At 41.4% G+C, this 25,860-nt stretch overlaps 1 protein-coding gene across 1 annotated transcript; it reads right to left on the reverse strand.

Moving 5' to 3' along the window:
• LOC110976674 (uncharacterized) lies at positions 1–25,760 on the reverse strand. Its single transcript, XM_087141287.1, has 9 exons — positions 25,659–25,760; positions 21,847–21,918; positions 21,077–21,179; positions 20,570–20,637; positions 19,447–19,516; positions 18,485–18,652; positions 15,628–15,843; positions 11,164–15,315; positions 1–1,172 (listed from the first exon to the last, which is right to left on the reverse strand). The coding sequence occupies exons 1-8, from the start codon at positions 25,721–25,723 to the stop codon at positions 13,924–13,926; spliced, it is 2,154 nt and encodes a 717-aa protein (XP_086997413.1). The 5' UTR covers positions 25,724–25,760; the 3' UTR covers positions 1–1,172; positions 11,164–13,923.
• Positions 25,761–25,860: the final 100 nt, after the last annotated feature.

Genomic DNA, 25,860 nt, shown 5'->3' on the forward strand with positions numbered 1-25,860 from the left:
CAACTTGCCAATCCGCAGAAATCTTTCAGCGGCTTATTTATTTTCTAAAAAATAATAAACAAAATCAAGTAATTAATCACACAGGAATATGGCTATAGAGATAACAAATTAACTTAACTACAAGCAGTTGCTCCCTGCACCATGCAGGGTGCAATGACATTAAATATGCTCCTATACATGTTGGCCATTTTAAATCACACACATGTGAACACAAACTACCTCAAACCCAAAGCGGGTGACGCCCTCCCCCCAGAAATGGACCTGTAACGGGAGAAAAATACCCTGGCCACATGCACAAGAGCATAGCAGTCCAGATATAAGGAATGGCTGGAGCGGAGTATCCCAAATTTTTGTTAAAGAAATAAACACAAAAACTTACATACAGAAAAGATACAGGAACATCCCAGTTGTGGATGTTCCCCTAAGCGTCCCAGTCAAAGAAGTCCCTAGTGAGAATTTTTACACTCCAGTTTTATAGATAGCCCAATGAATGCCAACAATAAGAGTGTGGCATACCAAGTCCCAGGAATCTTTGTACAATAGAAGATCATGGAACCAAGGTAGAAGTCCCCAGTAGGCTAATTAACTTAACAATGAAAGGTGTGGCATGTTGGACTGTTCCATTTAGTGGGACTAAACATAGTGGTATAGTCCTACATTTAAATCCAGATCAACTGATATGGAAAGCAAACTACACATATACATGAACATCAAAAATATAACAATTTAAAATAAAATCTGTAACACACAACAAAAATTAAAATAAAACTAATTTTGTTACAGTATTACATGTGGAAAGCATGAAATTTGGCGGTTCACTTTTGTCAGACTCCAATGTTCACAGTCTCACAGAAGACTTCCAGCATTGAGAATTCTTCTCCCAAGTTCTGGGTTGATTTTCTTGTATAATTTTGGTTGAGCCCTTTGATGACTATTTCTGAGAGTGATTTCTGGCATGCTGTATCTTGGAATTATGCTTTTACCTCTCTAATATACTTATTCCCAGGGCCAGGTTACATGGTGCCTGTGCCTTGAGATTGTCGCCACATGCAGGTGTATTCTCCTCTTGTCTTGGAGGAATAAGAACACAGAACAGTCACTGGAAAGCATCAATGTATGGGGATCAGGCATTAATCTTCATGGGTCTTGGCTATAAGCACACTTCCTGGAACCTTAAAGAGAAGCAGGGAAAGCGTTCCACTTTCTACAAATACAAAAGATCAATTTTCCAAGTCTTCTTTGTTGTAATGCTGGGTGCATTGTAAAGGATGCATCACATCCACACTACAGGATCAGGTCCAGACTGTGCATTTAATCAATAGGAGATTACCTTTAAGAATCTTAGCCATTAAGTGCGTAAGCAGGGCAGTATAACTCCAAGGTATTACCAGTTAGGGGCAAATCCCTTTGCAGGAGCGTATACAATGAATTCAATCAATGGTCAAACAAGGGTGGTCCATTATTTTCAAACAACCTCCCAACTTCATTTTTTCCCCTTTCTCTCCTTCCCCCTCATTTTCTATTCATTTCTATTTTGTGGGGTGGGGGAATACTCACTTACACCCCCCCATGAAGCCCATGAGCATGTGACTAGAATCCTTTGGTTGGAGAAAAATTTAACTTTAACAAAGTGTCTCCCCTGCAAAACTCAAACTATAATGGATACCGCATCAGGCTGAAAAGGATAAGTCAGGCTGGAGCTTGAGGTTAATTGTACATGTTTCAATGCAGTCTTCCTAACAAATTTAACCATCTGGTTGTGTGATGCAATCAGTTGATCAGTCAGATCAGTTAAGACTACTTACGATGAGCAGCAAACCAGCAGAATGTACTGTACTTTTACTTTCTGCATATGTTAAATCCCATTGCTATGCTAACAGTCTATGGCCTTGCCTTGCGCTCTTGCAGATTTCAGCTTTATACATTGCATGATCCATGCAATGAGCCAGGATTCACAAATGTCATGAAGTCATCACACCCACGCAGCAAGGGAACACACAACAAGCATATTGCATCATAACAATTAATGATGACAACCTCACAGACAGGGTTTGGATTTTGACAGCCAATGGACAGATGATTTGTTTTTTTCCAGCCAGGAGCATGCATGTACATGTAGATCTTCAGAATGGCATGAACAAATGGCAATGACCCGATAGGCAGGGGTAGGATTATGAAAACACTTTTTTCAGCGGTTGCTAAGCAGTACGAAGAGCAATGTAAAAGAAGGAGAAAGTAGGACAAAAACTCAAGATTTGAAGTTCTCCGAAATGTATGTGCCTGCCTATAATCACAAAGCAACCAAGCCAACACCCAGAATTAATTGAACACCAATACTGAAGTAAGTTATAGATGTTTGCAGTAGCTCCGTGCAAGGATATCTCTTTCTGAGTATGTAAGAGTTTGAAATGAACCAGAGAACCATACATATGCAGAAAGAGGTATCTCTGCACGGCGCTGCAGCAAATCCTTATTTACTTGCTACATTCACCATGAAAAGCTCCAAAGCTCACCAAGACTTAAATTAATATCAAAGCCCACTTCTTGATGAATGATGAAGTATTAATGGGAAGGGTATGAGGCTTTGTCATTGTTTACACTATGATGGTCTTTGGAACCTCGGCTACTCACTTCCACATCATTAACCTTTAACCATGCATGGCTGAGTCCAGGGGAAAGATGGTGTTGGGGCCAAAGATGCAGTTGTGTTACTTAAGCTGCATGGTTACAGAATAACTTCATTCCACTCCCCCCCCCAATCAACAAAGCCAGAGGAGATTTGGAAACCTCAGTCACAAACAAAACAAACAGATGTCTTCCTTTTTTGACAAAAAGTCCCTTCAAGCCTAACCTGAATTTACTCACACCCTCTGAAACATTATTTGTTTTAATGCTGGGTGCCCTGTATAGGATGCATCATATCCACACTGCAGGATCAGGTCCAGACTGTGCATTTAATCAATAGGAGATTACCTTTAAGAATCTTAGCCATTAAGTGCGCAAGCAGGGCAGTATAACTCCAAGGTATTACCAGTTAGGGGCAAATCCCTTTGCAGGAGCGTATACAATGAATTCAATCAATGGTCAAACAATCAGTGGTCCAGGGTGGTCCATTATTTTCAAACAACCTCCCAACTTCATTTTTTCCCCTTTCTCTCCTTCCCCCTCATTTTCTATTCATTTCTATTTTGTGGGGTGGGGGGAATACCCACTTACACCCCCCCTGAAGCCCATGAGCATGTGACTAGAATCCCTTGGTTGGAGAAAACTTTAACTTTAACAAAGTGTCTCCCCTGCAAAATTCAAACTATAATGGATACCGCATCAGGCTGAAAAGGATAAGTCAGGCTGGAGCTTGAGGTTAAATGTTAATTGTACATGTTTCAATGCAGTCTTCAGAACAGATTTAACCATCTGGTTGTGTGATATAATCAGTTGATCAGTCAGATCAGTCAAGACTACATACGATGAGCAGCAAACCAGCAGAATGTACTGTACTTTTACTTTCTGCATATGTTAAATCCCATTGCTATGCTAACAGTCTACGGCCTTGCCTTGCGCTCTTGCAGATTTCAGCTTAGTTACATTGCATGATCCATGCCAGGATTGATGTCAATTGTCATGAAGTCATCACACGCGCACGCAGCAAGGGAACACACCATATGCATACTGCATCATAACAATTAATGATGACAACCTCACAGACAGGGTTTGGATTTTGACAGCCAATGGACACATGATTTTTTTTCTAGCCAGGAGCATGCATGTACATGTAGATCATGTGTTACTTAAGCTGCATGGTTATAGAATACAAAGGAGATTTGGAAACCTCAGTCAAAACAAAACAAACAGATGTCTTCCTTTTTTGACAAAAAGTCCCCTAAAACCTAACCTAAATTTATTTACACCTTCTGAAACATTATTTGACAGACCTCTGCTCCCTGCCTTTAAAAACTGACGTCAAAATATATCCACCGGATCCTCACAAGTTCTGGGGCACTTACATTCTAGAGCATCCCACACGATACAAGTAGTGTCTAGCCCTACTCTGTAATATCTGTTGGAACACTTACAGGATCCCAACAGAAAAGCTATAGATGGATTTCACATTAGCACCGTCTGCGCATATCCGCATCGAAACCGAGGCTCTCTGTGTTGAACTTGCTCGCTCGCACGCGCCAGCGGAGTTGACACAGTACATGCAGTATCCGGTTCGTACGTGTGATACCACTCCAGTTTAAACCACGCCCACTGCACAAGATACATGGCCGGCCATCGCGGGTACGTTAGTTGGCGGTAAATTGCCATTGTTTTTTCTTTTGATTTCACATGTCAAGTCATTCTGAAAGACTCAACAAATATTTGCAGCCTGAAAAGTCTGAATTTAACATACCTGTATGTATTTTGTGTCTTAACTCCTTACTTTCAATCGTCTGATTGTATTAAGAATTGAAGCCGACATATACAGCCTCGTTTTCAAACGTGGAAGTGCACAAATCGAGGCTAAAAGTGTTGTATTGGGATCCCTTTATAGGGAGCCTAGAAAATGTTACAGGGTTTTCTCCCAAGATTCCTGCAAAGCTACAAGTTTCCCTTCCCTAATGGCCATATTCTGAAAAAAACATGCAGGAAAATTTCACAGATGTGGCCAAAAGGTTTTGAAAAGCTTTCTCTGCGAACAGTGTTTCAATAGCCCGTCAAAAATTTTCCGAAATAGAGTCCAAAATTTGATGGATGTTTCCTGAAATTATCACCAATGCTTCCTGTATGCTAATTGTTGGTTTCATTCAAGGGCAAACATAAAAACAGAAGTAAAACAGAGACCACTACAGATACATGTTTTAAGGTGAATGTGAATGTACTCTACATATACATGCTGGAAAAATTACCAACCAAACAAATCTTTGCTGGGAAATAACAGTTTCTTTTTTACTACAAACAAACAGGGAAAATTGCTCAATTCACAATGTAACCCCACAAAAAACAAACAAAAACAAAACATTGCCTCCTTCAATAACCCTATGTACCTCTCATTCATGCGATCCCATTTCACAATCACATACAAGCAAGCGAAATGCCAGAAATTACTGCTTTTATGATGCATATCAACATATCAAATTTTTACTTGATAATTCTCTGCAGTTGGTATTTTATTTTCCACCTAAATATGAGTACTGTGCTACAACTTCCTTATTTACCATGTAACCAGACATCTCTCTTGCATGATTCTATTGGGGGTCATCAGAAATTTCCAATTGTTGTGCAAACACTGCAGAGGAATGAGAACTTTTGTCAGGTATAAGACTGACCAACGTTTTGTTGACTCGATCTCATCTCCTCTTGTGATAACACAGAGCCAATACTGTTGAGATGTGTCACATGATTAGGGTTTTCATTGCTTGTCACACAGTTGGGAGTCAAGTGTATGGAAAACAAAAATGCCTTGTCAGAGTTATAAACAGCTTGATATGAGTATAAAGAGACAGGCTAGTATAGACGCCCCCAGCCCACTCATGCGACTGGTGACCTTGGAGAATTGGCTGCACTGGTAATTGCTGGCTCGCCTTTGCTGCTATTTTTCCACAGTAAATTTCTTTTTAAAAAAACACTGAAACTTCTTAATGTTAATTCTTTTAATTGCATTATTCAAAGTTGGTGGGTTCGTAATCTAACTGATACAAAGTTGACCTCAAAAAAACATGAATTGTTCTGTTGTTTCACTCAAATAACAGCCTGCATTTTTTCGTCATCTGTGTACATTGTTATAAGGAGTTCAAGTACAGGCAGAAAAAGAAATAACTACCCATTAAGGAATCCCTGCTATGAAATAAAGGCCTTCTTTTCTACTCTCCCCTCCCCCCTCTCTCTCTCTCTCTTTGGGGGGGAGTGACATATTTACAACTATTATCGTCGAGAAATTTGCAAAATTTCTGAATATCTTCCTCCTTACAAAGCTAGGCAGCAAATTCTGACCCAACTAACAGTTTGCTTTTCTTTCAAAGCAACTAACTCAATCTTTCTAGAAACAGAATCAGGGCAAAGAAAGGCCGAAGTGCTGTGATATGAAAAATTCAAATTGCATCAGGAATCAATCTGCAACAGGAATTCCCTAACACCCCTGTCTTGTTCATTTTCCCAGGGCTAAAGTAACAAAACACTTCTCTTCATATGATTCTAATACTGGAATTTGAAATATGTTTGGTCAATTTTTCTCAAACTGACTGTAACAAAAAGGTTAATTTCTCCCCAATGTTTTCTTTCCTCATCTCCCGTTTCTTTGTCTCATTATATTGCCTCTGAAACTGATAGATTAGCCAGGTTTTCTTTTCAACTTTATTTTCAAGAGTGTCTTGGTTCTCACGGAGAAAACTCTGGAATGTATTGGTGTGTCAAGCACGTACAGACCCCTCCGAGGAAAAAGGCAGCAAACAAATGAAATGCCACACCATCGTCCACGCAAAGCACATGCAATCAACTCGTCAACTTCCCACTGGAGCCCAAGGTGTAATAGACATGCGTTATGGATGGGCTCGTAGACTAGGTCACAACCTAATTTAAACATGACATGTCACCTGTGCTGGTATTTCCAGCATGGAATAATCATACATGCATTTGAAGCACCATATGTGTGGTCTACATGTACAAGTTTGAAAATATATTCAAGTTTCAAACTAGTAGAATGTGGTTTGGTAAACCAAGGAAGTCATTTTTTTAATTTAAAAAATAAATTGAAAAACCAATATTACCATTTTTATTGTATACGAAACTAATAATGGCCTGTTTGTACTTGCTGTGAAAGCAAACATGAACGTGTTTATGTGATGTCAGATCAAATATTCACCAATTCACACAAGTTGAACACATAAGAAGCAAATTTCACAGCAAATGTTTTGTGATCTCGATTTTGCTTCACTTTTGCATTCTCTTGAAGTATGATCTGGCCTTAAAAATACAGAAACAAACAAACAACAGCAAATGAAGGTATCAAATAAAGCCTCATCTTTAAGTGACACCATAGTAACCATCCACCTCATCTACTGGAAACATCAACAGATGTGTTCCAAAGAGCCAATCCCATTAAGAGTTTCCACGGAAACATTTTGGTGTTCATCTGTGGGATTTTAAAACCTTTCTCATTTATAATACCGCAAGGTTGTCAGACATCATGTTGGACTTTCACACTTCTCCAAACGTACTTCAAGCAGTGATGGTAAGTTTCTTTGTTACAAGTAAATTGTCACCAGGTATAGTCCAATATCTTCAAAATTTCACTAACTGCCCAATTTGAGGAAGAAATCTTGGAACCTATAAGGCATAGTGCTTATGGAGAAAACAACTTGAAGACATCAGAATGGTACCATGTTTGTGCCCCCAATCCCATTCACACTCCTATGTTTTCTTGATTATAACCTATCTGCTATTTTTGGAATTTTCATGGTTGGACAGCTTGTCAAAGACTTTGATTTGTGGTACTGAAAAAGGAAAACAGGAAATTCACTGGTGCTGAAAGTGCGCACCCTGTTTGCTTACACTTCAAAAAGCTTCATAATTACAATGCTGGTTTTTCTTAGCTGCTCTATAAACATCCTACTGTTAGTCCACCATGGAATAAATGGCGGAAGGAAACCGGACAGTTTTACTTTGTCTTCACCAATTCCCCTGTCAAAACCTTCCAGTGTTTGCTGTGGATAAATTCACGGCTACTATGAAACTAACTACGAATATCTCATAGAAATTTCCTGAACTATCTTGCTCCAACAAAAGTAGGGATTCACAGAACACAAGTATCCTGTGGTTTATTGAGGGTTTTCCCTTCACAGTTCAAGACTTTGGTAAAAACACATGCACCACAAGTAGGAAGTATCTCCTATAGTGCGACTATTGCGGAGGGTAAGGTGACTGAGCCGATTTCATTTTATTCACTCATTTTTCCTTTTTATTCATTTATTTTTTTCGTTAGATCTGGCACACACAAACAATTGTGTATCACAGAGCATTTCAACACTGCAAATAAATGGGTTACTGTTCCATTTGCTATGGTTGACCGTCTGCCCAGTGTGGGTCATATGCAGTATTTTGGGGGGTCAACAAACCTACATGGTTCACTGTCCTTGGCACAGGGTTGTTCAACGCAGGAAATGGACTTGAAAAAATAAATTGAGGTGGTGCGATATTAGATGAAACAGCAGGAAGTCAGCCCATACTGTAAGTTCGCCTTACATACAATATGGTCTTGTGGTCTGCTTACCGAATGCCTAGAATTTCTGTTTCAGTGCAATGGTCCACGTACAGTTGAATTGTTGGCTTGTCACTGACACTAGACATAGACATGGCTGATACTGGCGAAAACTGAAACATCTTTTCTTGGGGGGGGGAGATTAAGTACAGGGACTCACAAAACCAAAAAGTCTTAAAGAGACCATTCAGTCTGCCACACATGCTTAGCCAAGAGCTATGAGCTAAGAATGAATTTTTTGTTCTGCAGAGAGCTCCAGATCTGGTGTGGGGGCAAGCTTATAGGATGAAAGTGGCCTTATCAATGTATGGGTCACAGCCCATGAAATTTTATGGCTTCTCTCCATTCAGTTAAAGGACACAAATTGATCTGAAAGTATTAAGAGAGACTGGTAGTAATGAAGGTTTGCCAGTTGTTAGAGTAAGTCATTTGTGATGAAACGCTTGGTGGTGTAAGATCGATCAACATATGGGTGTATTAGGGCTTAGTATGGTGTGAAGAGGCTTGAATTTTTATCTCAATCACTAAATAGACCGGTTGCGCCCACTAAATCATGTGACCTATCACGGATATCAAACATCAACAAACATGGCATCCTCCCATAGCAAAGTATGTCAAAGGTGTCATTTACCAAAAATAAAACTGACGGTCGGTACAGTACTGAGACTATACAGACTGAGGTGCCGAGTACTATATCCAAAATTGGCTTCATTTTTGGTAAACAACACACTTTGCTATTGGAGTCTGCCATGTTTAATTTGTTAATGGTTGATACCCCCTACAGGTCACGTGCCTTAGCGCAATCCATCTACTTAAACTTACATTCAAAGTGAAGGTGCTACACTGAATGACGAAGGATAAAACCTGAGCTGAATTTTGATCAACGGGCTGGGACTTTCTCAATTTAACACAAATGCACAGATTTTGACAATGTCAGATATACACTAGAAATATTGTTACCTGAGTCTGTTATTGGAAATTACTGAATCAATTTTCCTCTGAACCCATTGGGGGGGTAAGCCAATCACAGTTTCTCTTATCGGAAATTCCGAGGAAATTTGTTTAGTTTAGGCTGCGCCACCGCCAGATGTAACCTTCACACACAGATGTTGGGAAATTCTTTTATCAATAAAATGCGTGGAGGATAAAAGTACATGAACAGATCACTTGATACATGTAGGAAATATCTGCCCGATGTTGAGGATATCCTGCTATGCTACCTGCCACAGACTGTTACTTTGTATTGACGCTGCCAAGAAGAATGCTAAGTTGCTGGATTACACTGCGTAGCGGATGGAAATGGGATTTCTTTTTCCCCCATCATGGTCAGCCAATTCCTGCCAAGTATGAAAGTTATCATGATTCAGCAGAAGGTTGTTTGAAAAATGAAAGTTTTAAAGCAAACAATTCATGGCATATTCAAGCAACGAACAACTTTTCCACTTCTCATACAGTATTGAACAACCTTGGAAATTCAAGATCAAGAGAAAAAAATGCTAAAAATTAGTATCACGATGCCTAACCATCCTCAGTCCTTCAGCTGTTGGAAGACTGAGGAATGTTAGGGTAAAGAGATAAAGAAACAGATGAAATAGGACAATCATGAGTTATATGTTTTATTGTTTTATTTAAATGTTTCATTCATTTGAGAAGCAAGTCACGACACGGTCAATCCAATTCCTGTTAAATGAAAGTAATAGTGATTCAGCAATGGCTTGTTTTGGGCAGGAAATAACTAACAAGAAAGCACTAGATAATAAATAACGAGACAGAATTAATCCAACAATGGTTTAGGAAGTTTGTCTTTCCACAGTTGACAGCCATTATTGGCTGAATTCAAAGGCAAGAGAAAGCAATCAAATGAGGAAGGTATTTTGTTTTGTGTCATTTGAGTCTTCCGAACTTTTAACTTTTTCCCCCTTTCAATTTGATGTATTGATGATACATCATCTCCACTGGGCATTTCTCCAAAACTTACAAACCTTACGATCATATGGTCCTGCATGACTGAGTGGCGAGAATAGAAAAAAGAAAATAAAGAGCAGTTATTTCTTTACCAAGCTGCCTTTTTGACAGGGTTGAGCTTGTGACTGAAATGGCCAAACCTGCAAAGGGTTGACGTGGCCTTCCAATTTGCTTTTTTTTTGGAAATTACCTCAGTGTAATTTCCACTACCAGCAATTACCACCAGTCTGACCAAATGGTTATTTGAAACAATACTGCTTATTTGTGTACAGATGGAAAATGGAATTACTAGAGACATTTTTGAGGGAAAGGGGGGGGGTTGAACGTGATTGGCATGACCTAAAGGTGGGTCCAACTTTATTTCAATAACAGAGCAAAACTTGGAGGGATATTTGAGAAGAAGGGCTATCATAAATGGGACACTCACAGATTTCAAGGCATGTGGCAACCAACAGGAATTAAAAATTTTGATTGAATTTCTTGCTGATACATGTACATACGTGAGATCAAACAACCAGTACAAAATTCAACTTCTCCATGAAGAATAAGCAGCATTCAGCCAAGGATGGCACATTCATTCTCATCATGGATGAGGACATCTTGTCACATGGAGTGGGGTGATTTCTGAAAGCTCAGCACAGCCTCCATCCCAGGTGAGATGGTGATGTTGGCAAGTGATGAGTATGATGGATGGTGCAGAGCCAAGGTGCGCATAGTCAGTGACTTGAAAAGTGGGCGGGACGATTATACTGGTACCCCCCCATTTCTGCCCATGATTCTCACACAATCATGGGCAGTGATTGCATCACTGCAAAGGGGTCCTAGCTGTATGGCTGCACGATCAACAAATTGTAAAAAAGGCTTTGAGGAAAAATCTGAGAAGCAATTTTCTTGTCTAGAAAGGCCAAGAGTTGTGCTTCATTTTTTTTTTTTTTGCTCCCGTCTTCCTGCTTATTCCTTACCTTAACCTTCTTATTCTGAGAGAAAATACTGAGTCGCTCTGGGATCTGACATTCCTTTGTGCTCTTGGGAGTATGGAGCAGTCTGGAGAGTCTATCAACCAGTAACACCATTAGGTCGCTGACACCAAAAGTTGGTTGTCCTCAAGATGCCGATTAAGCAGCAGAAAAGCAGGGACCAAGTGCCCTAAGTTTCTTCCGGTTTGGTTCTAGTTGCAGGGTAGTTGAGTTTGGAGAAATATTTTTTGTGTGCATTTTTTTTCAGAGAAGATGTTATGTGCATGGACACTTCAAGGGCTAGAATTGAAGTGAAAGGTGGGAAGTTTTGGAGAAATCAAAACTGGAGATGATTAGAAGGTCCCAGAAAATGCCATCCATATTTCCAATGATGGAGTGAAAGGTTGGCTTTATATTGCCAAAAGGGGGCGCTGCAACATTTCATACAGAGGGAGATCCCATGGGTCCAGTCAAGCAAATAGTGATAAATATCCCCACTTCAAAATATCAGGAAAAATACTCACAAGTTTCACAGGTGTTCAAGACACACATCAAATTAAAGCTCACTTCCTCATCTTTCATTTTCCTTTCAATTTTCAGTGGCTTAACCAATGACTTTTGAAGATATTTCTCTCCAGACAAAATCAGCCCTCAAAACAGTCAGGAGGCCCATCGCCATTTTGAAAATTGTTGCTGACACAATTTGGAGGGCCCCGTTTGGTCCGATACTTTCAGAAATACAGACTGACAGTCCTGCCCCTGCATTTCATCCACCTTTTTAACAAATCACCCAGTCCACGTGCCATAAAAGGCTTTAACAGCTGAGAATTTGACAGCCTACAATTCGAGATTTGGTCCGCGCAGGCAATTTTGGACCGATTTACTGGCCTGCAAACCCTATGCTGCTTTCTGTAGAAAATTCAGTGTCATTGATTTTCATGTCCATTTCATAAGTTCCTTCAGAGTTTAACAAAGACACTTGTTCTTCTGATGGCAAATTAGTTGCACGTGTGATAGTTTTCTTTTATTTATTTGTTTTGTTACACAAATTAAACAAGTTTGGATTTGAATTAAGACATTTAAATCAAGTAGTTTGATTAAATTCACAGACCTCCATGTCTTAGCCTTGTCCCAGTACATGTCTTAGTACATGTGACCGAAGAGAAGACTCTCCTTCAGAGACATGTACATGTACCAAGGATAAAGTGCATACAAGAATTTCAAGCCAACTCAAAGTTTTGATAACACTAGAGTTTACATGAATTTGTTAACAGGGTATCTATTCATGCATCAAATGACTACTGAGTGAGAAACAAGCCATGACCAACAGGTACATGAATGTATTTTGCATGCTACAGTGTACAAAATGCTGGTATTGTACCTTGCTCTATGAGCAAAAAGCAGTCTCGTTTTGTTTGTGATCCAGCTCCACAGAGCAATGACTTACGCTTGATTAAAAATCACTTCATTAAGGGCATTTATTAAGGGGTACATGTATTTAGTGGTTTTAGTTACACTGCATAGTGACTAACGTTTCTAATGTCAATAAAATACATGCATACCTGTATACAAAAGGTAGATGTACACCGATATTTTACCATGTCAAACTCTGAAGTGGGCAATTCAAATGAAGTCAAATTAAATCATGATGATAAATCCTTCACATCAATTTCACTTACTGAATCCAAAAAGCTGATTTAAATCAAAACAAGTGAATTGAATTGTCTTGTCTTGCCAACTCAGATTGTGTGTAACACGTGTGCCTTCACACTTCTTTAATACCAGGACCTGGAAGGCTCACAGAGGGGGATTTGCTGTTTACAATGTGCAAGACCCCAAAGATTTTCCCCCAGAATTAAATATGTTGATTTAAATCAATGATTTTTTTCCCCCAAAAAATCATGCGATGTAAAATGATTTAAATCGGTGATTCAAATCAGCCAACCCTGCTTATTACCCGATACTGTTTTGGTGAAATTTTGATCCAGCATTTTAAAAAGCCATGCACCTTTGTCTACTGATTACTTGCCAGAAAAGTACAGGAAAAAAATCTGAATAAAACATCTTTTGAGACCGTGTACCGACAATTCCCCATCGTCTACATTGGAGATGACAATTACTGTGACACTCAGGGAAAGAGATGCCCGTTGTTTAAGACCAACTATTCCCACTGCCAACAGCAGCTTCATAGTAAAATGTGGGCATGGATACGTTGGAAAAAACTTCACACTCGCGTTTTGCTCTGATCTTTGCAATAATTACAGTCACCCAGGTGCCCACCTATAATGGGTGTCAGGTACCTGGTTGCTGAACTACCCACAAATGCACACCACTACAGTACAACTCGAGCTCCACTATCGTGACTCAATCAAAATCAAAATGTTGAAACACTTGATGGTAGATTAAATCAGAGTGGTTGGAATCCCACATAACCTACTTATTGCACAAGGAAATGAGCTTCATTTGTAAATATTTCTCTAAAGTGCATCATCGGAAACGTGGAATACTCTTAGTAAATGTGCGGTGAACTGACAGCAACTGTTCTTACTGTTTGCATATTTCTCTACAAGCGGCCAAACTATCAAATTTACACAAAAAAGTACAATGGAGAAATCCTTTCACATTCCTTGGGATAACTGAAGGGAAATTACAATCGATGTGAATTTTCACACCTACAAGTATGTATCAGATTTTACATTTTTAGTTTCACTTTGGTAATATATTCCTCTCTTTGGGCAGAAGACCTGTAAGGCAAAAGGCCACGTGTCATAACTTAACATTCTCAAATCCTGGAGGAGGCTTGACTGATGTGGGTTTCCAGTCTGGTTGATTACTAATAGTCTTCTTGCTGAAGCCTGGGGGTGGTCCTCTGTCTGGTTTCCATTTTTCAGATTTGGACCCACCCTCTTGAGATGTGACCTCTGCAACTGCAATCTTCACATTAGCAGAACCTTTCTTTTCGCTCTTCTCCTCAATGTCTGCCTTGCCCTTTGACCTTTCACATGTGTCATCCTGACCTTTGCCCTGACCGTCGCTCTGTGGTGAGTTCTTTGACTGGCTAGTCTCTCCTCTTCTGTTGCGATTTCTGCGCCTCGTCCGTCCACTACCAATTTCGTGGTCAGCTCCTGTAATATCACTGTTTGCACTGTCAGTATGTTGCTTGTCGTCATGGCTACCACAATCTTGTCTACTGTTCTCATCTAATTTCCTTGGCCCTTTGTTGCTGCTCCTGTTAGCTTTCTGTGAAGATCCTGTCTCTACTTTAGGGGCACCGTTTCTGCCACCATGCCTACGTTTTTGACGATTCTCCCCGTCTTTTCTAGAAGGTGACTCTTGATTACTGTTTGTGCCACTGACCTTTGACCTTGAATCTCTATCCAAAGACGACTTGTTTTCATCTACTTCATGCTTTGAAGATGCGGTTCTACCCTCTTGCTGCATGCCTGAGCTGCTTTTCAATGGAGTATTTTCAGCTCGTTCTTGCTCAAGTTTCCCAGATTTCTTTTCATTCTTGTGCCTTTTCTCATCTTTGGCCACTTCCTCATTTGGTTTGGGCAAGGTCTCATTCAATCCGCCGTTAATTTCTTCCTTAGAATGTCTGTTTTCTCCCTCTGAAAACTTATTTTTCTGTCTTCCTGACCAATGATGCTGATCTTTACTTCTTGTACCCAGTGCATGCATGGGAGCCTTTTTAGAAAACTCTTTTGATTGGTCAATAACATCTGCATTTTCAGTCTTGCAATTTGATCGGTCAGGTGTATTCTCACTACCTGTGTACTTTGCTGAAGCTTCATTGTTTACACGTTGTCCTTTGAACTCTGACCTTCTGCCACTGCCCGGATTTGTTGAGTGGTGATCTCTGGCACCAGGTCGTCTCTGACCTCTACCCCTTGACCCCTGACCCCAACCCCCACCCCTCCCACCTTGTTTGAAGTCATTCCTGTGGGCTGATCTGGGTCGACTCCCTTTGGCATCACTGGCATCTTTCTTATCCACCTGCACGGCAGACCTTGCGCTTTCATTGGGCAATTCCTTCATTCCTTCTTCAGTGGGTGGGGCTCTCCTCATGTCGCTCAGTGACACGGGACTTCTCCTGGCTTGATTCTGTGGCAGTGCTGCAACCGGTGTTATCCCAACATTTGCTGGCAGCGTTGGCGACTGAAACATCAGAATTGAAAAATGTTGACAAAAACCATTAAATTAGACAAGTTAGGTTGTAAGAAGTTTATATCTTGATCTGACCCTTGAGCATTTAGTGGTCACTGACAATACAATCAAAATTTGAAAATGGTGAAGCGTTTCGGATAATTTAGTAGAGATAATGTTGAAATTCAATCAAATATGTACAATAAATCAAAGTAGATTCACTTGTGGTCTATTCACACAACATAACCTGCCAGAAAAAGTTCCCATCTATTAGCTTGTCTGAGATTTTCTTTTCTCCGTTGATAAATCAAACAAGACACGCACCTGTGAGATATGTATCAGGAACTTCTTGTTCTCAGCCTCCACGTCAATGATTCCACCCTTCTCCTTCTGTCGCTTATAGAGGGCAGCCATCTTTCTCTGCATGTCGTGAATGGCCTTATTGGGGGTGTACACTTCCTGGAGAGAGCTTGGAGGTGGGGCGCCCTCCAGCTGGGCGAGGTCGCAGCTCACTGGCTCTCGACAGACGGCACAGACGCACTGACAAATGGAATCACAGATCAGAAACTTGTAATCAAGTTTTTGGCCTTTGAAAAACATTTTGCTTGGATTGAAGATCAGCTCCTCTAACTTTTGACGTTTTCATCAGGCCTTGCGCTAACTTTTTTTCCTGGCTAGCCCACTGGGCTTTTTTTCCTGGCTAGCCCACTGGGCTAGTTAACTGGATATTTTACTAGTCTGTATATAAAAAAATTTATAAACCCAAAATTTGTTATCAGCTTACCAATAAAGAATTTGACATTTCGGAAATAAAAGGCTGATGGTATAAATATTAAAGAGGCATGTATGTTAGTTAAAAGTCGCATGAGTCACTGGTCACGGAGTTGGGATCAAAATCATCTCTTTGCTCCGTCTTTCCTCTCATTTGGGTTGCTTACGTTTGGCAAAAATTGCCACTTTTTGCTTTCTTTCTGAGCTCTGCGCGTGCACGGTGAACAAGAGAAAATTTTTTCCAATCAGAAGTGGGTACTGTTTGCACGCGGCTTTGTGTAGACTTCATATCAAATGCTTTCAAGGACTCCTGCAATGCCCAGTTTAGCTAGCTGCAGCCAAGTAAGGTCAGAAAAATTGATAAGGCCCCAAAAAATACTTCTGGTTTCGGTTTCCCGACCAACCCTAATTTTTCGGCCTGACCCTAAAATTTCTATCGGCAAGTTAGAGAAACAAATTTACAAAATTAAAAAAGTATTTAAAAATTAATGCCGATGTCTTTTCTGTCTTCACAAAACACCTTTCAACAACCCTTTGTCATGTTAAAATGCTTGTTTTTACATGTTTTCCTACACGTCCTTACATTTGCAATTTTTGCAAAGAAACTTCCGTCATTTTCACAAGTTCCACCCGCATTTCGCTGCCGCAGTGGTGAAAACAAGTGCACAAAGCTAAATTCATGAAAGCAAAGCTATGCTGGTTCCCACCACGCCTCGCCCGTGCAAAAGAACGCATGATGGAAATGTGGTAACTAGTCTTTACGTCCCAGTTGTGAATCGATTAAAACTACACCGGTGTTGTACATGCATGCAGCCATACAGCTGTAGGTCGAAAAAACATTGATGTTGCAAGAGGATTTCTTCAAGTTAATTTACAGAACTTGGTCTCTTATTTATGTATTTATTTCCTGTGCTCATGAGTTCCTGCCATGGCACGTGGTTTATCGCCCGTCTGGATGCATCATGTACGCTTACCACGTGATACAGGGACATTGCTGGCCAATTTGCCGTCGTGGTTACCTGACTAGCATTGTGTGATTTGTCCGTAATTCTCGTGAATTGTTGACTGCAGAAATTTTTACATATAGCAAGACATGTTTTTATCACTGTGTGAGACCATTTTTGGAAGCTGATGTCCCCATTCAGGCTATTACATCAGCACAAAAAATTGACCAAACAAAATTCCGAACTACCGATACTATTTTTGAGAGGCATGTAGTCAGAAGCAGAAGTGGCCTAAATAGTGAATGAGAATAGTGTACACGTGCGGTATCGCACCGTACCATGTGCTACGCTATACCAGTATTACAACCCACCAGTCTACTCTATTCATTGCGTTCATGGTCGCTTATCGCCCTGTCGCGCGAGCATCACGTTTCAAAAACACAAGTAAAAACACATCCACAACAACTCAGTTTTTGCGATCTTGTATATATTGTCACAAAAAGCGTTATATATTTTGATCTAAGTTTTACCAGGTAGATTTATACTGAATTTTTTACTGGGCAACCAAGGAACCAAGATTAAGTAGCCCGGAGCATTTTTCACTAGAATTTGTACGCCAGGCTAGTACTATTTCGAGGCCTGTTCATTTCGGGTCACTGAAGTCAGCGACCTGATTTTCAAGTATTTTCAAAGAATAACATGAAAAAGAATGGAAAACAAAAATTGACTGTGGTGGGATTTGAACTTCGGACCATTTTCCACACTTTACTATACCCTGAATTATCACCACACCGTCCGGATTTGTTGAGGACAGGGAAGCTTGTTTAGCAAAAAAAATGTAAAACACTTGTGGATCGTAATATTTTTGGCCAAAATTTTGATTTTCAAAAAAGGCAAGATAAATGCCACAAACGATGAGCCGGAGTCATTTGAATCACATTTGCAGAATATTTCTGACCATAACCTCACATTTTGCAACACTCCGGGGCATGCCACCATGGAGTAAAATCTGAGGCAATAGGCCACGTGCAGCAGCCAAGTTCACATTTTATACACAGTCATCCTCAACAGACTTTTTGGATGTTGTACTCATGCACAAATCCGATGGGGATTAGCTTGTGTAAATGTCTATCAGTAGTGACTCAGGACAAGGGTCAAGATGCCACCCTAGACTGTCGCTATGTTGGCAAATTGCCAGGTCACGTTTACACATCCTCCCGCACAAACGTGGCTTAAATGGCCAAAAGCAAAAACTGACTGTTTACAGCACTAATGTGTAACTGTCAGTGAGATGTAAGCACCATGAGCACAGTGCGGACTGTGAGTTGCATCTGACACCACAGGATGACACAAACTGGTGACCGCTGCAGCATGCTAACCCTTTCTGTTTGTTAGCAAAACCTTCCCATTATCACATTTGCTCGGCAACATCTACTGCTTGAGAATTTTCTTTCCCACCCACTCACCTCCTCCTCGTTTTCCTGGGCATGCTTGAGGTAGCGGGCCAGGCATTGACTATGAAAGTAGTGATAACAAGGTGTCCTGGTGAAGACGTCCGTCTCTGTAAAACCGTGCAGGCAGATCACGCACTGGCAGCTGGGAGTGTTGTTACTGGTCAGGCTCTCCTTAGCAACCTGGGCCATAGCAACCAATCAGAAAAAAAGATGAGAAAAGCTCCATAAAAAATACGCCGTATTCAGCCTCATCAACATTACAAATTACTCCAATAAAATTACCTGCAGGTGGCAGGTTATCTATTTCATTGACTTGTTCTTACAAACCTAAAACTTTTAAAATATCAATAGTAATTTTAAGGATAACTGCCTATTCACATTCTACTGTGGAAACTTGACAGTGAATGTTCACACAAATGAAGGGCAGGGGCTTCACAGAGGCACTAGAGGTGATTACCTAGACACCCCTGGCCTTTGCCTGATGCCCACTCAAATGTTTTCCACAGGCAAGTTGATTTTCTGATACAAGTGCCCTTTTGTGAAGGAGACATTGCCTTGCCCTTTCCATCGAGAACAAAGTCACCTTAGGAATGTGAGGAACACTGGCCAAATGTGTATGAGTTTCTTTGCTTATATAGAGATGGAGACCAATTGTTTGCGGTTTACACACAGGGACGAGATTTTGTAGAGCTACTGTGAGTACAAAAACGAGTGAAGTACAGAAGCAGGTCACCGGCCAAGGTAACATGCAAAATGTATCGCTTGAATCTGGTTCCCCGCCCATTTTCGCTTTATAGATTAAAATCTGCAAAGTAACCTCTTCTTCTTCAAAGCTACCAGAAATGTGGCCCATGTCAATAAATGCCCTCGATTTGTTCTCATGAGTATTTTAAGAAGGTAGTCATGCATGACACCCCACGCATACGTGACTCTTTGTGAATCGGTTACTTTTTCAGAGAAGTCGGACCTCTCACCTCAATGAGTTCATACAGCATTGCCCCACCTTGTCTCTCTGCAGCTATCTGGTTCAGCTTAGCACCCAGGCTGAATGAAGACAAACGGAGGGAATGATATAATTCTTCAGTACCACAATAGTGTACATGTGCCCCATTTTGTACATTTCTGCTGTCTTTGATCCTTAGAGGATGTCCCTCAAAAGTTTCATAACCAACACTGTGCCACTGGTGTCCGGCACAGTGGAATTGTTTGGAGCAGACCGTAATATTCTTAGCAAAAAATGCCTGGGGACTCAGGATCGGAATGTCTGGACACTGGTCATGAATGAGTTTTAATAACCACACAGACTAACAGCTAGGGGCAAATAAAACATTCGGGAGTCGGGTTGGCAAAGTACTTCTTTCCTTGCCATTCACCTTTGTGGCCCCAGGTTCGATTCCCGGCTCGGTCCACATGTGGATCGGGTTTCAGTCCCTACCTGATTCCGTGGGTTTTACCCAGAATATTATTGGGCCGTTTTCCTCCCAGTTCTAAAACCGTAACTTCTTCTCATTGTCTCCTCTCTACAGGTTTCTTCAGGCTTAAGACCTACAGTGCACAGGGCACTTTTGAGGAATCCTTGATTTCGTTAACCAGAAAAATTTAATAATAATAATGATATTAATATTTTGCCAGCTTTAAACTCCCCTGTTTATGTAAACAAAAATTACAGTTGTAGTAGCGTAAATATCCCTCAAAAACTCCCACATTAAAAGCAAGCATAAGGTTTTAATCTCTCCCAACACAAAGAACAAAACTGATTTAAATTGACCACAGGATTTTTTTAATTAGATACAGAAAAAGAGATCCCCAACGTACAAAAAACTGGGTGACCAACTAATCCACACAGGATAACTAACTAGTGATACCTAACACATACAACGGAACAGACCATCAATACGGCCATTTCACAATAGTGCGCCACCAAGAGTTTGCAACGCGTTGGCCAATCACAATGCGTGAAACTTGCTGACCCAATGCGCATTTAGAAAGGGTCGACAAAATTTCGTGCGTTATGATTGGCCAACGTGTTGCAAACTCTTGGTGGCGCACTATTGTGAATCGCCCGAATTACCTGAAGGCACCCATTTTGGTACCCACCTGGCAATGTGTTCATCTGACACCCCTCTCGGGTTCCTGACAGTGATCTCTGGCAGTCTCTGTGGGTACTGTGAGAAGGCAACAGAGGAGCATCTGGGTAACCTTACTGTGCCAAATCCACACAGCGGTTTCCAAAATCCAGTAGGATATGGTTACGAGCAAACACGTTTTTGTTTTCATGTCTCAAAACTCACATGAACCAGTCTGGCCCCCGAAGTTCTAAACCAATTTGAATCAAGTACTGACACCCCTTGCCAGTGAAGGTTTAGGCTTCCAAATGAACATAAAAATGTGAACATGAGGTCAAATTGTACAACGGTAATATGAGGCATTTACTCTAGACAGTAGTTTTCAGAGTTTTTATTTAACTCGTCACTGAATGGACTTTACAGAGAGACCATAACCTCCATGAAGGGTGCATCACAGCAGAGGAGGAATCAGAGGAAGGATTAACTCACACTGTTGTCCACAATTGACAACCACTGCGATTCTTTGACAACTCCATACCTGTTCTGGTAACTGGAGGTTGAGGGTTAGACACACGTATTGCTGGTCAACGTTGCCCGCGGTGGCTGGATGAAGAACAATGCTCAACTCATCAGGAACCCCACTGCCAAGAAAAAATAGGCAACCATTAATCCATGCAACCTAAAGTAGGGTGTTTACAATGAACAGTCTCCTTCTCAAGCTGACACAACGGACAAAGCTGTGTCTCCAGTCAAAGTCAGTCACGTGGCTGTTTTGATCTTTTAGGGATTCTAGGCCCATATGATGAGCAACATGAGCTGGCTCGGCTCCTGTGACTTTTAATGTCAATTGATAGAACCATGAAAGTCACAGCATTCTCAAGACCAGTCTAAATCACTCAATCTGCTGACTGTTAAGCCCTGTAAAGGAAACTTAATCTGCTATTGGTGATTGGTCGTGTATAATGTACAGCAAGGGAAGTAGACTGCATTCTGGATGGTTTGCAACTTCAGGTGTTGGAGGACCGATCTAACCTTTGGTCATGACTGGGTTTAACAAATTAGTTCCTTTGATTACAGCTAGACCTTGGACAGAGAGGGACATGGGTTACCGGAATGCAAGTCACTTTCAGCCCTCTGCCAGTCGATACCTTGCTCTACCTTGCAGATAATTGGAAGTCACCATTAACCAGGGGCAATCTGCAAACGACTGGCATCCTATCTGGAGGGACAGCAATGTCTCAGTCATTCTGAGAATGCTGAAAGAGAAGCCGTGTTATGACAAGCGATATCAGGGCAGGCTTGCCTTACCTGTCATTGTAGTCCACGTTTAATTCATTGACGTAAATGGCCTCCAAAAGCCCAAGTTCTTGTTGCAATTCACTGAAAGAAAAAAAATACACACACAAGAATAAATTACGGTACTGCTTTCAACGAAAACACACTGACTGAAATGACTTCAGACTTCAAGTGACTTAGACTTGGTGTTTCGAAGTCCTGAACTTGGAGAAAAATGTGAAGCACTGACACTGAGGGTAGCACTTACTGAGTACTACAGCGAGTACAGAAAACTACGGCGAGTAGAGTACTACAGCAAGTACGGAGTACTACAGCGAGTACAGAGTACTACAGCGAGTACGGAGTACTACAGCGAGTACGGAGTACTACAGCGAGTAGAGTACTACAGCGAGTACAGAGTACTACAGCGAGTACAGAGTACTACAGCGAGTACAGAGTACTACAGCGAGTAGAGTACTACAGCGAGTACAGAGTACTACAGCGAGTACAGAGTACTACAGCAAGTATGGCACATCAGAAGCAACCAGTGTTACAGTCAAGACCTCTTGAGATCATCACGAGACCCCACAAGACCATCTCCAGACTAACACAACCTCCAAAACAAATGCAACAAACGCGTTTTGAGTTTTTCATGGTGAACGTGGCAAGTAAAGGGTTTGTGGTGGCACCATGCAAGAATATTTCTACTGCGAGTATGCATGGTTCTAGAGGAACCAGCCACTTGTGTCCAGTCTTGTGGCGCTGGTATTGTGGCTCTTCTTGCATGTAGCCCTTTGTCTCATCTTCTGTCTCAACCCTGAAAAATCTGAAACTAGATTGTTATGTTTCTTCACATTCCCTCCCCCATTCGTTTACTACAGCGACCATCTCCCGATCGTTGACCAATGCCAAACACAGTTCGGATCTGTTTGGTCTGGGATTAGACAGCGTTACAGACGGTGACCCCAACTGCTGTTTTTATCAGTGACTTTGTATGAGTTATGCTCTTTAGCGTCAACAAAGCGTCAACAAGTTATTCAAGCATATTTATGCAAAGATTTTTTATTTCTAATGTTTAATATCAAATTCAATGTATCATATCTGAAATGATATTTGAGAGTTGAAATTTGAGTGACAAAATCGGGCTTGTATGTGCAGTCCGACCGGCCGCCATCTTGTTTTCGCGTGGACGACAGAGGAAAGAAAGACGGCAGCCCCCATACATCGCAAAAATTTTTCATTTATCTGCGAGAATCTAGAAGCAAATTCAGTGTTTCTTTTACACAATGGCAAGTGTTAGAGTCTCTAAAATATGACAAAACTTCTTTTTAAATCTGTAGAGGGTATTTTCAGGTTGTTGACGCTACTCGTGTTTGTTGACACTTGTTGACACTAAATAGCATGACTGCTTTGTATCACTCGTAGTGAAGCCATGTGAGTATACATGAACGCAATGAACGTGTTGAAAGCAAACAGCTGTCAGGTATTTTCATGGGTGTGCATCATCATTGTACGGGATTGGGATTGGATGAGCCAATAATATGCGTGCCACATGCTCGCTACGTCTGGCAACAAGTTCCCACTCGGTCCCAAGTATTGTATATTTCAGTTCATTATTCATCAATGTTCTTTGGCAATGTCATGCTTGGGGTATCTACGAAACATATGGTCGAGCCAAGATACAAAGCAAGTGCAGTCATTGGTGGGTTCGACGCATGTGCAGTTTGATAAACACAAACGGCATGAATGGAGCAACAGTCAACGGGTCACTGGAAGTGAGAAATTGGTGAGCAAAAAATTCATTTTTTTTTTTTCAAAAATACTCTGTCTCATGCTCTGAAACTTGGTTTGCTGACAGGGGAAAATTTTATTTAATAGCTCTCTTACATCTGTGAAGCATTTCACCACAAAAAATTTGATTCCAAAACCCCATAGCATTACAACGCCATGTAAAACTTGTTTTCTCAAAGTCACACACGAGTATACTATTGTTAAGCCCCAAAGGGGTCAGGACAACTTGACCGTTTGCCATCTCGACTTCGGACAACTCGCCCGTTGGGACAATTCGACCGTCTGCCAAGTCGCAATCGTCCGTTAGGACAACTCGACTCTGGCATCGAGACAACTCGACTGTTGAGATGTCTCCACATAATAATATTCAAAAGAGTGGGTAGGACAGCGTGGGTACAAGATTTGCTTTTGACACTACATGTGTGCATCCTGGCCCGCGGGATATTTCATTTCAGACAATTCCACACCGCTTGGCGGTGCTATGATTCATTCTGACTGGGGCTCACACACGCGTCGACGAACTGCGGTGCTACGGTGTGGCAGCCTCATCCAGCTTGGTTACTTGCGGCCCGCTTGGTCCAACATCTGCCTAATTTCTGGACGCTGGGCAGTTTTCATTTTCGACTAAATCTCATGAAAATGCCATGAATGCGCTGAGTTTCAAAACTGTGTAGGCCTACTGTGAAGCCAGTCTGTTTGAATTTGAAGAATTTTCAACCAATAGTTTGGGCAATGAGGGTTCCCCCATTGTGTTTACAATTCCACACCACTTGGCGGTGCTATGATTTATTCTGACTGGGGCTCACACACGCGTCGACGAACTGCGGTGCTACGGTGTGGCAGCCTCATCCAGCTTGGTTACTCGCGGCCCGCTTGGTCCAACATCTACTCAATTTCTGGACACTGGGCGGTTTTCATTTTTGACTAAATCTCATGAAAATGCCATGAATGCGCTAAGTTTCAAAACTGTGTAGGCCTACTGTGAAGCCAGTCCATTTGAATTTGAAGGATTTTCAACCAATAGTTTGGGCGATGAGGGTTCCTCCATTGTGTCAACGGCTGAAGAAAATACATACAATTTAAATGTAAATGGTGACAAGTGCTTGATCACTGATGGTGCAGGCATGGCATATTCGTTGTAAGTTGTAAAAAGGTGAAGTCGTCCCTTGTAAAACGAAGCAGGGATTTGGAATGGAATTGCAATACGTAAATTGCTTCCTGCCTGATAAGACCGGTATGGCGGTAGATCACATAAAGATTACTTACTGCCATCATATTACATTAACTCAGAACTGGGGACTAAATGTGAAAATGTGAAATTCCATTTATATTCAACTTATACACATTTGAACAAATGACTTGGCTTTTATAAAATGATCTCAACGGACGATTTGTCTCAACAGACGACTTGTCTCGACGGTCGACTTGTCTCTCCTTTTTACGCACAGATGGTCAAGTTGCCCAAAGTCGAGTTGGCAAACGGTCGAGTTGTCTGACATCCACCCCAACTGCAGCATCAGTCCCAACTATAGCCTGTACGCCTAGTTCAGTAGTTGGGCCCATCCCAACTAGAGTGCTATGGTTGGGCCGGCCCAACTACAACACAGGTCCAGTGTGCATGTGGCCAGCATGGGCCACAGTCATAATGTTTACAATGACAGCCCAACTGCAGCACTACAGTTGGGACTAGCCCAGCTGAAGTTGGGACAGATGCTATCCTACTATGGGGCAGCGCGGACATGAGTTTCACAAAAATACGGGTAGCAACCTAACCGAAGCCGGTGAAAACAACTGCAACAAGCGCGCGCGTACGTACAGATCAAAGAAGAGATTCTATAACCCGATCCTCGGACTGGCTGGTGCGTGCGTACTTCGCCAAGGTCGCTGTTTCACCGGCGCAGTACCTGTCATTTTGCGAGAATGCTGCTGAGTTCTCGAAGTACAATTAGACAGTTTCGTGGCATTTCTTCCACAGCAATTAGGTTGTCTATTGTTAAGTAACACCTTCTACCAATGAGGACAAGAAATAACAGGGTGCATGTTCATGTACAAACCAGTCGTTTGCGCCACTTCCCTCGGAGCACTCGCTCGTTGAGCGAGCGACCATGGAGGCTGCCATCTTAAAATCTGCAACGTCAATAGACGAAGTTCGATGACCTAGTTTTGTTTTTCCTAGTATCATGTAGATGGTTGCCGAATAGGATTCCGTGCTTTGAAGCAGTTGGAAATTTCTCTTTGACACTAACATGACTAAAT

This window comes from Acanthaster planci, linkage group LG09, assembly GCF_054643075.1.
Source record: "Acanthaster planci isolate LZ-2023a linkage group LG09, COTS_SCS, whole genome shotgun sequence".
Classification (NCBI taxonomy): domain Eukaryota; kingdom Metazoa; phylum Echinodermata; class Asteroidea; order Valvatida; family Acanthasteridae; genus Acanthaster; species Acanthaster planci.

Bases quoted from the DNA above. Each gene is read 5' to 3' on its own strand.
- LOC110976674 (XM_087141287.1), bottom strand. From the start codon at position 25,723: ATGGCAGCCTCCATGGTCGCTCGCTCAACGAGCGAGTGCTCCGAGGGA. The intron at 18,653-19,446 runs GTGAGAGGTCCG...GCTATGGCCCAG, and splicing joins TGCTGTATGAACTCATTGAG to GTTGCTAAGGAGAGCCTGAC. The intron at 15,844-18,484 runs GTGAGTGGGTGG...TCCATTTGTCAG, and splicing joins CCCAGGAAAACGAGGAGGAG to TGCGTCTGTGCCGTCTGTCG.